The sequence below is a fragment of the Stegodyphus dumicola genome, chromosome 3, assembly GCF_044657685.1.
Source record: "Stegodyphus dumicola isolate Sdum_Otavi_A_Nest chromosome 3, ASM4465768v1".
Lineage (NCBI taxonomy): Eukaryota > Metazoa > Arthropoda > Arachnida > Araneae > Eresidae > Stegodyphus > Stegodyphus dumicola.
The window spans coordinates 184,930,495-184,946,980 of NC_140770.1; the positions used below are offsets into that span (position 1 = coordinate 184,930,495).

General features: G+C 32.9%; 1 protein-coding gene across 3 annotated transcripts in view; it reads right to left on the reverse strand.

Annotated features, from left to right (window-relative positions):
• Window positions 1–16,486, reverse strand: part of LOC118187642 (calmodulin-alpha-like) — a 220,127-nt gene that overhangs the window by 151,994 nt on the left and 51,647 nt on the right. For 2 of the 3 annotated variants that reach the window (XM_085813701.1, XM_085813702.1), the window contains exons 3-4: window positions 14,413–14,556; window positions 11,367–11,609 (exon numbers count right to left, since the gene is read on the reverse strand). In XM_085813701.1, the coding sequence (XP_085669827.1) occupies window positions 11,367–11,609; window positions 14,413–14,556 (387 nt within the window). Of the gene's footprint in view, window positions 1–2,599; window positions 3,232–11,366; window positions 11,610–14,412; window positions 14,557–16,486 lie in introns of those variants that run through there. The other variant, XM_035357898.2, reaches the window with a different exon arrangement.

Genomic DNA, 16,486 nt, shown 5'->3' on the forward strand with positions numbered 1-16,486 from the left:
TGTTATAGCAGTCCTATATACAAAATTTCAACGTTCTGAGGCTACTCGTTTTTGAGTTATGCGAGATACGTACGTACGCACATACGTTCGTACAGACGCCACGAAAAATTCTCTTCAGAATTAATTTTAAAGCAGTTTTATAATTTTTTTGAAGGAAAAGAGTATTTTATTCTGTCCTTACGTACAGATATGACGCAAAAACATTGTTAAATTGCATTCGATAGCGGTCAAAATGGATATTTTCGTTAAAATATGCTGTCTGAAACTTTTCGCGATTACAATACTTCCTTTTTACTTCGTACAAGGAAGTAATAAAGGATATTTTTCTCATAGAACTTTCATAGAACTTTCTTCTTATAGAGTACTTACTAAAACTACGTTCCGTATATTTTTACCAAAAAGTGTCAGATGATCAAAGTTACATTATTTTACACACTTTTGAAACCGGGATTAGGACTCTATTATCAATCATTCTAGAATATTGTTACTGTAAAAATACAAGACCACGTGCATTTAACATTGAATAAAAGTTTATCTCTGTAATTGACATTTAATTTGAATAAATGTAATTAAGTACTATGTTAGCTGCAACCGTAATTATACTCTTCTTTTTATTTCCTTGTACGAAGTAAAAAGGAAGTATTGTAATCGCGAAAAATTTCGGGTATCATATTTCAACGAAAATATCGATTTTTACCTCTATTCAATGCAATTTAATGATGTTTTTGCGTGTCATCCGCAAGTAAGGACAAAATAAAAGACTCTTTTCCCCCCAAAAAAATTATAAACAAAACTGATTTAACATGAATTCTAAAGAGAATTTTTCGTGATATCTGTGCATACGTACATACGTACGTATCTTGCATAACGTATCTCGCGTAACTCAAAAGCGAGTAGCCTCAGAACGTTGAAATTTTGTATGTAGGACTGCCATAGCATGTAGATATGCACCTCGTATTTTGGTTTCAATCGGCCGCACCAAAAGTATATAAATATATGTATATATATATCCACTCTGTTACTCAGCTCAGTGAACTCAGTTTCTTTATTCTTCTACGTTTGTAAATTGTGCATTTTTTGCTTTAAACAGGATTGATTTATGTTGTTTTTATCTTCCGGTTAAGGTTTTTATGCCTTTAGTAAATCTGCAAGCAATAGTTATGGAGTTATCAACAATTTAAAAGTTGTTTAAGTGCAGCTAAGCCTAATGAATTTTGCGGATGGCGGACATATTTGTTTATATTTCAAATTTAGCAAAATAGCGGATTTGTTGCCAATCTAGGGAAACTAAGCTTCGCAACAACAAAGATAACGCCTTCTTCTATTATTGCTAATTAAATCCTGCTTAATCAATCCAGTCTGGAATTTATTCGAGGAAATAAGTGTTTCAAATTTACTTCGTAATTTTTAATATAGATATTTTGAGTTATGTATTTTGCCTTGTCGGGAAGTGAGAATTGAATTAATTGAATGAGAAATACTGAATCATCAGTGAAAAACGGTTTCTTTTTTGTTTTGTTTGCTTAATTTCTTTTATACATCGTTTTAGATTTATTATAGTATTTGAATAGAACATGTGGCAAAGATTAGATAATTCTTCGAATGATATAAATTTATATGCATTCTAAGTTATAATATGGACGAAATGTAACGCTGTTAAGTGAAGCTAGCGCCAGAGTTTTCGATATGGTAAACAAATATAGTGAATTTTAAAGAGTGCATTTATTCTATTATGCTTTATGCGCTATCGACGATGTAGATTTAATTCAATCCAATAAGTTTAAATGAATTGCGAGAAAAATGCGTATAATTGAATATTCCGCGCAAGGAAGTCATGTGGTGTGCACATCAGATTTTTTTCAGGAATTGTTAGAATTGTCTCGCGCGCCCGATTTAAAAAGCTATGAAAGTCAGAGAGAGAACATCTCAGCTGAGTTTATTAATCGTTGTTGTTGATTGTAGCGAATTCGCGAAGAAATCGGATTAGCTTTCTCTGCACTTTGGATTGCGCTCGATTTAAGCGTCAAGTAGTTTAAAATAGTGTGTGATATTGTACGAATATCTTTGAGGAAAAATCTAGTGTTTTGTTATATTTCTTGTGATAAGAATAAATTTTACTAACTTTTTATCGGTCTTATGCATTCAGTCTGTTACGAACCTTTAGGCACGCACATTTTTTAGCATTTGGCAACATTTTTTAAACGTCAGTATACAATATTAAATTTCCTGCCAACATACACTACGTATAAATTGTTTGTAACACATGAACATGTTTTAGTTAGTGGGATAATTATTGAAATATATGATTATTATTAATTTTTGGAAGTAATAAAATCTATATATCTACAAAAATCTTTACGCGACTTTTATTTACAAGACGTCATTTGGTCATAGACATATACTATTAATTAAAAATTGATTGAAATGATGCAAATATCCATGTTTTAATTTTAAAAAACAAATTCTTATAAAATTTAATAAATCTAACTTCCTATAATATCTCCTAGTACCTGTTATTACATCTAGAAAAAATATTAAACTCGTTTTAAGAAATAAAATACGAAATGTATGATTTACACTGCAAAAATTAATCAAAATATCCATACTAATAGATATATTTCCATACATAAAACACAAAATGTGCATCCTTCCAGAGGATGGTATAAAAATTTAGAAATTTTTAAACAAAAAATGCTAAAACGTGAATATTTGCGTTATTTAAAACGTTTCTGTAAGCCAAAGTGTATGTCTGCAACCAATGATTGTAGGCGTTGGAAATGTTACATATAAATATGAAAGTGTAAATTGTTTTTCATGATTTATGGTGAGTGGCATGGTATCTGTTTCAGAACATTTATCGTAACCACAATGCATAAAATAAAGCAAGAACAGTCATGAAAATTTTCCAAATTCTGAGATACATGCGTGCGTTCACTGTGAAAGTGATGCAAATAAAAGCTGCAGCGATACAAAAAGAAACTCGGATGTTGTGTTCGAACTGTGGGCGTCAACCCTCCTCATCACACCAGATGCTAAAAGTATATTCACCACTCGCGGATGACAGCATGAACTCAGGAAACCGAGAAATATTTTTGGGAGCTTTTGAATTTTGAAGAGGAGGCGTTGCGAAACAGTATCTGGCAGGACGACCTTCGATTCAAAATCTTTCTTCACCAACAAGAAAAAATTTCTGTATGCTTCATTTAGCCGATGTTAGTATGAACACAAATTCTGAAAAAATAAAACTGCGTTATGAGATTGAATTAAAAAAAACTCCACATTATTTAAGAAGTAAATAAATAAATAAAGGTTTAAGTTCTTAATTTTTTATGGTTTTGATTTAAAGTAATAAGAACTGGATAATACTCGTAAAACTGGTATTAAATGTAAGTCATTTTACTATATACCGCTTCCACACAATTCGCTACTCGGTCTTTATTTTCGCACCCTTCGGTAGCAAACATATTGTTGCGTTTTACGGGCTCGTGGATTTCGAATGATTGACGGCAACACTTGATGAAGAATCAAGACATAATTTATTAACCAGTATTACTGAGAACATTTCCAAAAAACACGTTTACAGTAGTCGAAAAACTATGACAAACATGCTGAAATAATCCAGCAACACAACTTTTCGACTATAACGGTAAAGACAGCTTCACGGCAAAGCACTAAAGTATTAGAGCTCCCGACTCTTTGGTTGTTCTCTGAACTCAAAACACTACTACTGAACTCAACATACTACAGATACTCTTCACGATACGCTTCTACTCCTCATACAGGCAGTGTATTTAGGACTTTTGATCTGCCTTCGAGAGCATACTGGGGAGAACTGGTAAGAATTAGTTCTACTAGAATGTTCTCGCTCCGGCTATGGTGTATCACCAATTTTGTCGCTAAATATTGCCAAAATGGCGATTTCGCGCCAACTCTGGCAACCACGCACTTCCTTCCCACTTTCTGGCAACCCTAAACCCGCTTTGCGGGAAGGTATCTAACTGTAGCTGGGTATTTCGTAACAATATACTTCCAAATACAAAATGTTTCAAATGATGCAAATATTCATGTTTCGGCATTTTTAAATTTAATGAAAATTACTTTTATTCCTTTGGTCCCTATACTTATGAAAATTTTATACTAGTCATAAAAATAAAACACAAAATGTGCGAAGGGCGACAAAAATTGACCGACATATTTCATGTTAAAATTACAGATTATATTCAGGGGCCGTATACAAGTTGAAGAGCGGAATGTTTGCATTCGCACCTAACTAAAAATAATATTATGTTTAGAAAAATTTTTCTAACTTTAAGAGATTAAACGACGAGTAATTCTAGTAAGATCAATGTGAAAAATATGATTAAGTATTATTTTTTTTTTTAAATGAAGACATTATTCACAGAATCTTATAGAATTCGCTTTCTAGAAAACACTGGCAGGGTTTATTTTTGGCACGTAGCCAACTCGTAATATAATTTGCATTAATTAAAAATGAAAAACCTTTGTTTGATTACCAGATTATGGCATAAAACACCATAAGAATATTAATAAATTGGTTTAAGCTTTGAAAAACTAAAAAATTATTTGTGTGAAATTTTTTTCGGCATGCCATTTGTAACAAAATTCTAAGTTAAAAGTCACTAATAAATCACAAGCGACTATCACTGAATGGCATTTAAGGAGGCAAACCTAACCTCGAGTTACTCTAATTTATTTGCTGAACACTCCCTCAGTGCAAATTGAATATAACGTCAAAAGTCACAAATTTTGAAATTAAATTTCTCAGTCAATTTTCGTCGTATGATAACCACTCTTTCTATTAATTCAGAAGTCACTCTTTTTATGTATCAATTTGTATAATGAGTAAAAAAAATTCCTAATTATCAGTGCAAAGACTTGAAGATTGCATAAAAAGTTATATTTCCCAACTTTTACCAAAATGACTGTTTAAAAATCTAAATGTGCGAAAAGCAAATACTTGCGTTTATTTAAAAAGTTTTTGTCATTTGAAGTACAAGTCTTTCTGCGACCCACGGTTGCGAAAATAAAGGCCGAGTAAGGGAACACAAAGTACAATACAATCTAGTTTGATTTGTGTGATTTCCTTTGAATATTTCAAATTGCAATTGTCTGATGTAATTTAAATTCTGAATATTTATTTCTCCACCGGTCGTACTTTTTATCTTCGGCGTTTCCACATTCTTATATTCTGGACTGGACACTCAAGCATATTATGCGAAACGTTTTTAGTTTCATTTCAGTTTTTTTTTTTTTTTTTTTTTCATATAAATTGAACGATGTCAACCATCACGTGGCTTTCTGGAAACTATCTTACCTGTAACAATATAATGGAAGAGGAAATCTGAAAAGGAGTAAGATCTGTATAGCATGGTGGCCAGTCAATTGATTTCTGTCATTCTTATCGCCCTGTTGGGAAATGTTGGTAAGATAAATCACACACTATGAATTAGACGTTATAATTCTACACCGACTACTAGCTGTATAACTGGTATACAAATTTTTAAATAGTACAATGCTGTAAATAAATATGTAATATAGCACAGTCATTAGGTTTATTTCGACGCAGGAAATGGGAAAAATGGGCAATGCTCTCGAATCGAGCCCGGGTCTCACGATTGCTATCCGACATGTTCCAGTTACACTGATAAGGCTCGCGGCAAGAAAGGAGAAAAACCTCTTACAATATAGCCAAAAACTTACTATAGTTATCCACGTTTTATAGGGTCAGGATTGTCAGGTCTATGTCAGGGTTGTCCTAGCTCTTTGATAGTCCGAGCCATTTTTCAAAATTGAAATTTTTCGTGAGTTGCATTTAAAAGGTATGCAAAAAAAGGCATTAAAAATTTTTTTACAGCAATTATAGTTATTGAAAACATACAAATAAAAGTACAAAATATGTATATTGAATTTAAATATTAAAAATTAAACGCATTTATTTTACTTCTCCTGATAATTCTTTAAAATTTGGTGAATAATTGGTGACAGCACTTCTCAGTAATTCTTTGAGATGCTGGTTAGTTAATACTGATCGGTGTTTGGATTTCAAGAATTTTAAAGTGGAATAAAACGATTCACATAAGTACGTTGTTTCAAATATTGAAATATTCGACAAGCAGCCTTTTTTAATTCAGGATACTTCGATTTTGGTACAAATTTCCAACATTCAGTAATGGGTGTCGACTTATATTTTAATTGTAGAGCTTGATCTTCTTGCATCTCTATTAATTCTAATTCTCCAGATGCTTTTTGGGTCATAATTATATTGGAAATGGACTCACCTTGAATTATTATTATGCTAATTTCAAATGGATTCAGAAAAAATCAAGAGACGATTTAAAATATTTCAAGTCTTGAAATCTATTTTGGAATTCCGTGAATATTCCTTCTATCTTTTTTAAATACTCGTTGAGTTTTTCTTTTTTAATATTGGAACAAATATTTTAATTCGAGGAAATGACAAAATGTTTTATTTTTAATGTCCTTTTGAAAAAGTTGTAATTTAGTTTGAAAACTAAATATACACTGTGAGAGGTCAGATATTATTTTATCTTTCCCCTGCAATTGTAAATTCAGTGTTTGCATATGTTCCATGACATCAGTCAAAAACATTGAGTCTTGTAACCACTCGTCATCGTTTACTTCTGAATAAGTTGTTTCCTTTTCTTTTATAAATGCAATTATCGGATCAAACAAATCTACAAATATATTTAATACGTTGTAGCTAGATAACCATCTAACAATGGAAAAGAAATTAATGTCATTTGGAAATTCTTCGTACAGTAATTCTTCAAGGAAATTTTTGAATTGTCGATGATTTTTTGCATTGGTGCGAATGTAATTTACAATGTGTAACACTGTTTTTGTAACATCAGGATATTTTAAATATTTTGTAGCGAGATGTTCTCGGGGAATTATGCAATGAATCGGTATGAATTGTGGAATTGGAGAATCATCTCTGAAAAACCCAATAAGACCTATTTTTTTTACCCAGCATTTCCGGAGCTCCATCAGTTGCAATGTTTACAAGTTTATTAAAAGGCACATCAAAAGCTTTCATTATGGAATCTAATGCATTTTTAATATCCACACCGCGGGTTGACTCTTGAAGTGCTACTAAATCTAATAATTCTTCTTTAACAACGAATTCAGGTGAAACAAAACATATGAAAACTGCCAATTGTGGAAGATCTGTGATATCTGTCGATTCGTCAAGGGCTAAGCTGAATGCAATACAGTTCTTCAAATCATTTTTTAAATTATATTCAAGAGATGTTTTAATTGCAGTTATGCGTCGTTCGGTTGTGTGTCTCGAGATGGGAAACAACTTTGTGCAATGCTGCATTATTTGGATCTAAAACTCTAAAACTTTAAGTACATCTTTTAAGTTTTTTTTTTTTTTTTTTTTTTTTTTTTTTTTTTACAGCAATATTCCAGGCAATAACAAAACTGGCTTCAGCTTGATTGCTAAAGTCATCAAAATTGACTGTCGTGTATTTAAATTTGATTTTAAAGAAACAAGTTTATCTGATCTTAATTTGGAATTTGCTGGATACTGATTAGAAAACTGAGGATGATTGGTTTCATAATGTCGACGTAAATTGTTAGCTTTATAATTTTTGACAGTAGAGTTATAAATAACAAATAATGCTTTTCCGTTATTTTCAATAAAAAAGAAATTCTCCCTCCACTAATTATTAAAACTTCTATTTTCATGCTCGTATTTTCTTTTTTTTATTTTCGTTCTCTGTCTTCATATTTTCAAAAGAACTGGAAATAAATAAAGAAATTTAGAAAATTTTTGTGTTATTAAAACAATAACAATACGTGTTACATACTACGAAACAAATTATAGTTAACCTACCAAAATTTCCAGATTACAAATTATATCTGTAGCAAGAGTGATACAAATTGTTTCCTCTAGAGCATAATGTCAACTGTTCGTTGCAATGAAAGTTTACAAATTGAAAATCGGTCTGGACTCGCATTCAGACATCCGCTGGATACCCTAAACGCCTGAATAAATTCCTGCCTAGTGCTTTCCCCCATCACGTTACTGCATTGCTCATTGCTTTGAGGTGTTGTTAAATGACATGCCAGTGATTCTTTTGAAGAGACTAAAAGTAGTTCTGTTATTTTAATTCACCTTTTCTTTCCTTTGTTTACTGTCAATGTTTAGCTTTTGATGCCCGAAGTTGCAATCACCTCCCAAGGGGGAACCTCACACAGGGTGAAAGCATCCAAGAAAGAAGTTCTCGCTTTACTTAAGTAGGTTATTGTTAGCCCTGTAGTATTCAATTTGTCATGGGGGGGGGGGAGGAAAAGCATTCTAGGAGAAATTCGTAGACGCAGGCGTTTTAGATGTTTGGGGAAAAGAGATTTTGCCCTCTCTCGATGCGACAGAGTTAACTTAGACGGAAATGAAATTTGCTACAAAGTTGCACTTGGTCTCTCATATTTGTTGTCAGTAATTCGAAAGACATTTTGAAACACATACGGAACAATAGCCGGGAACCACTTCCTCTTAATGAAGGAACTACCACTCTGCTAGTACATATTGGTAAATGCACCCATTCATCAAATTTTTCCCGAAGGAAAAGGACCAAAAACACAATTGATGGAAATGGCGCAGAAAACATTCACCTTTCGAGAATCGCTCTCATGTTCCCCTACACCATGCAGATATTCCGTCCCCTAAAATAGTAAATTATGGCTATTAACTTTGCCAGAAACATGAAACGTGGCTTCAACCGTAAACACAAGTCTGCTCGCGAAACCATTCACCTTCAGTTTAGGTTGCAAATTCTCACAGAAAGCTTTAGGCAGCGGTTTGTCGGAAGGTTTTAACGCCTGGACCATCCGAAAGCTGTCTGGCCGTGAAGACGTTTCCGTCATACATGCTACACCGTTACATGAGGCATATTAAGTAGGGAATGCGTTAGACGCCTTTATTTTGTGGGACTTTGTAAAAATATTTCACGAATTTCTTCAACCACTTGGATTTTGGCTGCTGTTCGTCCTGAACTGGTTTTCTTAGACAAGCAGTCCGTGTTCTAAAACTGCTTCAGCCACCGTTCGATGTTTTGCGGTGGTTTTTTACCAAACTTCGTGTGAAAATATCTCTGAACGACGATAAACGATGATATTATTTTGAGGTACTTCAAAAGTACGCCTTCTCCTACACGGATGGCACCATTTTGATTTACAGTGCTCCTAGTGGCAATTTCGTAACATCAATTTTTTCCCTGTTGCCAAAACAAACTTGTATAAATATAGTTTCAGAATTAATTTATTTCGGCTTAATAAATCAGTTACAGGATTTGTACTATGCTACTCTTTTTTTTTTTTTTTTTTTCTGTCCCTTTCAGTATGAAACACCTAGCATCTACCATTCAGACAAACTATCAATAATATTCATACCTAGCCTTCTTATTACCATTATTGCTTTTTGCTTTTTAACAAAATCACGGCATCTTTTATAAAATTAATGTAACTGACAGCTGACACATTTTATTGTCTGACATATTTCCTCACACTGCAGTGTTGCTTTTACTAATGAGAAGTTAATCATTCACTGTTTAAAGCGTAATTGTCGCCATCTGTTTTAAACCCTAGGTAACGTTCTCTGTGATGAGGCGGCCAATGGATTGTAACCTTAATAAGCTGTGCTTAGGAAAGTCATGGATGGATTGGGCTATTTCCGACTAATACTTATCCTAGCATTTTTCGGTCACTGGGATTTAAAAATAGCTGTTTAAATTGGGTAATTTTATTTAAAAATGTAAACGATTGTTATACATATCACATTCAGAAATCCAGATTTTAGATTATCTGACATTTATCTCCTTTGTTCCACTTGATTTATGGAAAATTTAAAGAACACTGACTATATTGAAGAAATGCGCTTTCTGCCAGACATTCCAGGTTGCGTTGATCAAAACATCAATCCCTATATATGATATGCTGGTGGAGTATTTTGGAATGATGTGAACTTAGACTTAATTCGGATAAAACAAATATTTGAGCCTCCAACACAGGAAATAACGATTTCCGAAGAAGAGCGTGAATCGAAAGCATATCATTGCGTGTGTAACTCAGGAGGTAAAATTTGTTTCTATGGTTATCAGTGGATGAAAGAATTCAGCGCCTGGCGTTTACTGTAGCCATGACAGAAAAGAAAGAACTCATTATAGGCATCACGCTATCATTTCGGAAGATACTATTTTTACACATTCTTCCCTAATTTCATTTGGCATCACTGCCAAGAAAGATGCGGTAATCATTTAAATGATTTTACGGAAACAAATCCAAAGAAGCATTTCCAAGAACGTTCCGCCTCTTAACGAGCTATTATTTGTTCATATTTTTTAGCTTTTCGCTTTCATACGACATAAATGTTTCCCTCCTCCCCTTTCAAAGTTTCAAAACTGTTTTGTTTCATAATCTTTTAAATTTGATTTGCAAAATTTTTTAGGCCTGATAAAGCGTACACACTGTTTGCCACTTAGGTTAAGCAACTTAAGTTTTGGAAAGCAATCTAAATGACTGAATGAGTATGAATAAAAAATATTCATACTCGTATTATTCTCATGATCATATTCTAGCTTAGAGCAGTGGCAATGGTGCTGTAGCCAGTTAATTTGTTAGTCAATAGACATAAGTCAAGAAGTCTTGAATTTTCTGGGTTATACTAGTTAATATTTGCGTATATTAAAAAAAGAAAAAAAGAAAAAAAAATTCTTATCACAAGCAGTTTAAGTTAACCAAAGTAACAGTAGTTAAGAACTGGCCACCACAGTAAGGTAATGTCTGAGGGTGAAAGAGTTGGTAGAGGTATTTAATTAGTTCAAAAACATCCCCTGGCTTTCTGCTGGAAATCAAATGCGACCGTGGCTCCCAGACCAAAGAATTTCTAAGGAGCCTTAGACAATCTTTGCCCAGACTGCTCTGGTTAGACTAACAACAAGTGACCACCCTAAATGTATTTTCTTTGATAGTGGCAGAAAAATCCCGCCCCCCAACTTGTAGAAAATGCTGTGACCATCCAGCTTCACCGGATCGCATTCTGAGCTGCATCAGACTTTCTAAGAGGCTCATTACATCCGATCCCCTTATTATTATAGACTTTTGGCAGTCAACAACCTTCTGGGGTTGATCTGACATATGTCAGATCTTTCTAGGATAAGCAACAAGTTAATTAGTTAGGAAGCCACTTCTCAAACTGTTATAAGTGACATTTAAATCTAATACAGTAATATAACTGGAGTTCAGAAAAATAGCTTGTGATTTAATAATTTTCGCGTAACCAAAGGAAGTTCACATAATTAAAATTAGTGAAAACAACGTACCGTTGTAATTAACTAACCCATCTCCGTCAAGATCTGCTTCTTTGATCATGTCATCTACTTCTTCATCAGTCAACTTTTCACCGAGGTTGGTCATGACGTGACGGAGCTCAGAAGGACTGATAAAACCATCGCCATTCTTATCGAACACACGGAAAGCTTCTCTGAGTTCAGTTTCGCTATCAGATTCTTGAAGCTTCTTGGACATCATACTAAGAAATTCATCGAATTCAATAGTACCATTACCTGTAATTCAAAATAAAATGTTCTCTAACTGCGTAATAAGAATTTTAGAAGAAACAGTATTAATATGTTAAATAGTAATTAAATACCGGTGTAACTTAGTTCTTAATTTGAAGTCTCAAGAGTATCTTTGTGTAATTACATATGAATTAAAACATATAATGCCTGTATTATATTTGGGAAAATTTCATTTGAGATTGACAATTACAAGCAGTTGTTTGGGAAATTTCAAAACTTACATATGCATATGCTTAGAAGAAGTCATTATGCATTCATTATGCATATGCTTAAATGAATATAACGTTATTATTGTTAATTATTTGTTTAATTAATGCTACCGCAAACAATATGACTAAAAGCTATAATAGAAAGTCGAAACTTTTGTAACTGAAACCACAAGAATTTGTAATAGATTCTAATAATGTTTTACACGACGAAAAAAAGAAAATTTAACAATATTAGTCAGAATATAAGACAAAAATGGCCTTAATACTACGGGCTGGATCACCAAGATGCCTGGACATTGAATCTTACTTTTATTAAAAAAGATGGAAATTCCGAGGTCGATTTGCAGCGAGTTCAGTGAGGAAACAAAATTCTGAAGTTGAATTGAATATCATAAAAGCTGTTATTTGTGAATATGACAAAAATTAATATTTTAAGAGACAAAAATAGCAATACAGAAAAGTAGCAAAAATGAAAGCTTTGTGTAGCAAAAATGAAAAGGAAATGTTTAAATCTTTCATAGAATGCATGACATGATTGCTCGTTCTTCAACTGACGACTAAGTGTATCAAAGGAGCGTCACTTGAACTAATTTACATGACATGTGAAGTAATTTCTATGTGAAAATTTCAGACCAAACGAGTAATAACTGAGAAACGTCTTAAAAAGACAAACTTTAGACATATATGGAAGTTAATTATTTTAAATATTAATCTCTGGATCCGTGAAAACGCTCAGATGACTTATCGCCCTTCGTTAAAATAACTCTAATACAGAAAAACGTATACATCGTCTTAATAGTTCGTCAGCTTAACAATCACAGAATCTCCATAATAGCAAAAACTATCACAGCAGCGTGCGAGAATAACAGAAATAAAGATAAAATAAAATTAAGTATTAAATTTTAAGATAGTTAAAACTCACTTGAGAGAAAATTACATCTAGCAAAGCTTAAGCCGATGAAAGTAATTCACACGTTGGGAGAAACTGTACAGAGACATGCGGGCAATGAAACCTTCCAAAAACTCAATAATTCCGCGCTTAATTATTTCGAATCTGTAGAGGCCCAAATCTGTTTCACTCAAACATCTGAAACGCACGTACATACGTATTTTTGAATTACATATGTATTTTTATTTTGCAGCTGCTCATCTGATGGTAAATAAATAAATTAGTAAGTGTAAGATAATGTAAAATTGAATAAAATCGATAGAGATCAAAATACATAATTTGATTTAATCAGAGAAAATTAAAATGCATCTTATGAAGATTTGGATTTGGTTTTATGAAACGGTGAACAGTAAGATGCACAACACATCGAGAAATGAAAAAGTAAGTTTACCAAGAAAAAGGGGAGGAGAGAACGTGGGTTGCTATCTCGAGTAACAGACTCGTGAATTGCTTGTTTTCTGATTGGTTGTACTGAAATTGCATTCTTTTGTTGATATGTCATTCAAAAAGAGGAAGTTTCTATCTCGTATTGCTTCAAATGATAGCGTTAAGGCATAACAATAGAAATCACAGTTACAGATTGCATCTGTCCGACGAAATCATTGATTTGAGAGGGAAAACATAACATATAAGTCGATTGATTTCTCTTGTGAAGTTACATTTAAAAATTTTTTTCATTAAATACGCTTGCTGTCATTTCCATAAAAATTAATTTGAATTTACTCTCATAGCTATTTATTTTTTCTCGCACACTCGAACCGAAATGCAGTAAAGCAACCGTAATGTATGTATTTAGTTAGATAAATATTGTTACATGCGTACGTACCAGTGGCATGGGTACCAGTTTTATCCACTTGGTACTGATGGCCGTCGTGTTCTGTGCGAACAAACACCGGAAATTTAGTTCCATCATTAGCAGATAGATCCTAAAGAATGCTTAACGTGTGTTTCTGTATTTGGGCTGGACGGATTGAATGTACACAGAACTGATGATAGTTTCATAAAATTTATTTTCCAGAGAGAAACACTTTACGATTCCGGAACTTTTCACAAAAGTACTCGTACAGCTCTTCTCAGTATGACAGAGTACAAGCAGTAGTTACCACTTCAAACTACTAAGAACGTTAAACGCAACGCAATGAAAAGCGATGGTCGAGATTCACTTCTTGAAGACTTGGATACTGTCCTCAGGACATCTAAGGTATATTATTGGTTTTACGCCCTTGTTTTCTAGTCGTAATGGGCCCTGGAATTCTTTTAATAGAAAGTACATATTGTAGTACTCTTTTAAACTATATGGTGTAATGAGTTCTATCGTTGCTAACTGCATTTATGACAAACTGGTGTATCGCATTTTGTATATAATTGATAATGGCTAGGTTTCGAATTTGCGCGCTCATTTTGCGACACCGCTTCTAACCTTGATTATTTGAGATACCAGGCATGTTGTGTAGCTGCCCAAAACGTCGAGAATTAGCTTTTCTCAAGTCATATGCGATAATTATGTTGTATGAGTGATTAATAAAAATTGCCTAGTGTACTGCGTATTTACATTCATGAAGAAAGCAATAAAATAATAGCAGTGTTCTGAATTTTTAAAAGCCAAGAATTTATTTCTTGAATAGCTTACCATCTTTGTCAACCATGTGTACCATATTTCTCAGCTCCATTTCTGACGGTCTCTGGCCAAGCGATCTCATCACTACACCCAACTCTGCCGCAGTTATCATTCCATCTGAGTCTTTGTCAAATAATAAGAAGGCTTCTTTAAATTCTGAAGAAATTTAAATGAAGATTATTAGACATAAATAGCATTATAAAGTATTCACGTGAATAAAGAATATGAATTCTTTGTTGCATTTACTATTTTCAAATTCATTTAAAAACTAGAAAATAAAAATTAGAAAGAATTAAGAAACTGAAATAATTAATTTAAAGAAATTTAAGAAATTAAAAACAAACTCTGAAAGGTTTCAGATTAAATTACGTCCAAAGGGGCGTTTTTATAACGTTAATGTGTTACCTTTATTTATTAAATACTATGTTCTTCGCACTTAAACCATAAAATTCAGTTCAAGAGCAATATCGAAAATAGTTTTAAACTGAGCATATTTTTAGAATTTCCGATACAGAGTCTCGCGCGCTGGAGATAAAAATGTTTTTTCTGTACAACGTTGCCATTGCTCTCTTTGATATCCTTGAGTTTGTTAATCAAAAATTCGTTACAGTTTTACAAAATATGAAATCGATACTAAAACAAATTCCAAATTTCAAGTTTGGGCTTCCAGATGGCCATATTCGCAATAGGATTACGTCATTCAAAACTGGATGGCTTTAGGTACCATTGTTTTATCACAATGCGAGAAACATGCATACATTTATACAGATTCTTCATTATTTAATTTCTTCAAATATAACACAGGGCGATAATATTTGGTGGCAACGATTTGAAAAGTGATAAAGTCTTTTAAAGTTTTCAAGTGATAAAGTCTTTTAAAGTTTTCAACGCAAATTGACAAAACGAAATTAATAGTCCTTCAGGGAAAATTGACCCTTTGGACTAAAAATAATTAATTTTTGAAAATAATCAGATGTTCCTTCTCTCAGAATTAAAATTAAAGGAGTTCTTCCTAAATTATATTACATTTAATTTTCTGAAAATATATATTATTATTTACTGGTGACTCCTTGTTTCATACTGAAATTACTCAGTTCGTTTAATATATAAGAATTTTCAGTAGATCTGAAAATACTTTATAATGCTATCTACACATTTTCAGTTAAATCATCGCTACAGAGTTTTATGACAAAGTTTCCAAAACTACTGACGTTCTTCTACTGGCATAAATGGCAAAAATCTATGCATTTCAAATTGTAACTATGTCTTTCTTCTCATTCAGAGTATGCTTTAATTTGGGAAAATGATGATCTGTCCCGTTCTGAAGTTAAATAATCACAGCTACTATGCTTCCTGTTGCAATGGATCGCCACATGCAATTCCCACATTTTACATCAAATTATCAAGCATTTTAGTAAAATAAATCTGCAAAATTATTAAAATATTTACTCACACATAGCTCTGTCCCTCGTTCATGTAGTTTTATTATTTTATAATGGTATTTGATAAGCATGCTCCATTTGGATAAGGAAATTAAGACGTTGGAGGAGATTCAAGAATTGTTCAGTCTTCAATTAGCCGTTCTAATGGAATTGCGAAGAAATTTAATTATGCCTTCTGCATTTGGAAATTCTTTATAACCTAAGAAAGAGAATTCACTGTGTGAGGCCATACCTATGAGAACGTGGCATCTTATTTAATGTTAATGCACCGGTATTCTCAGTACTGACTGAGACACGGTTCTCAGTTAAAATCATGATATTCTAGATCAACCATCTGTTCTTCTCCACGGAGTTGGCTTGTAATCTTCATTTTCATCTTCGTTCATTCTTTCCATACTCCCCTAATTAAAATCGCATTGAAATACGACATTTTGTAAATGATGAGGACCGCTTAGTAACATTCGGGTAATAATTCAAAATTACTTTTGAATATTTGATGGAGCAATCAAATATTTGTATTCATATGAGGAAACTTTGCTTTGAATAATCATAAGGACAGTTTGCTTGCAGTGCCTTTAGCTTTCATCGTACCAGTAGGAGACCTGCAAGTTTGTTGTCAAACCTTGTATATTATTTTTCCATGT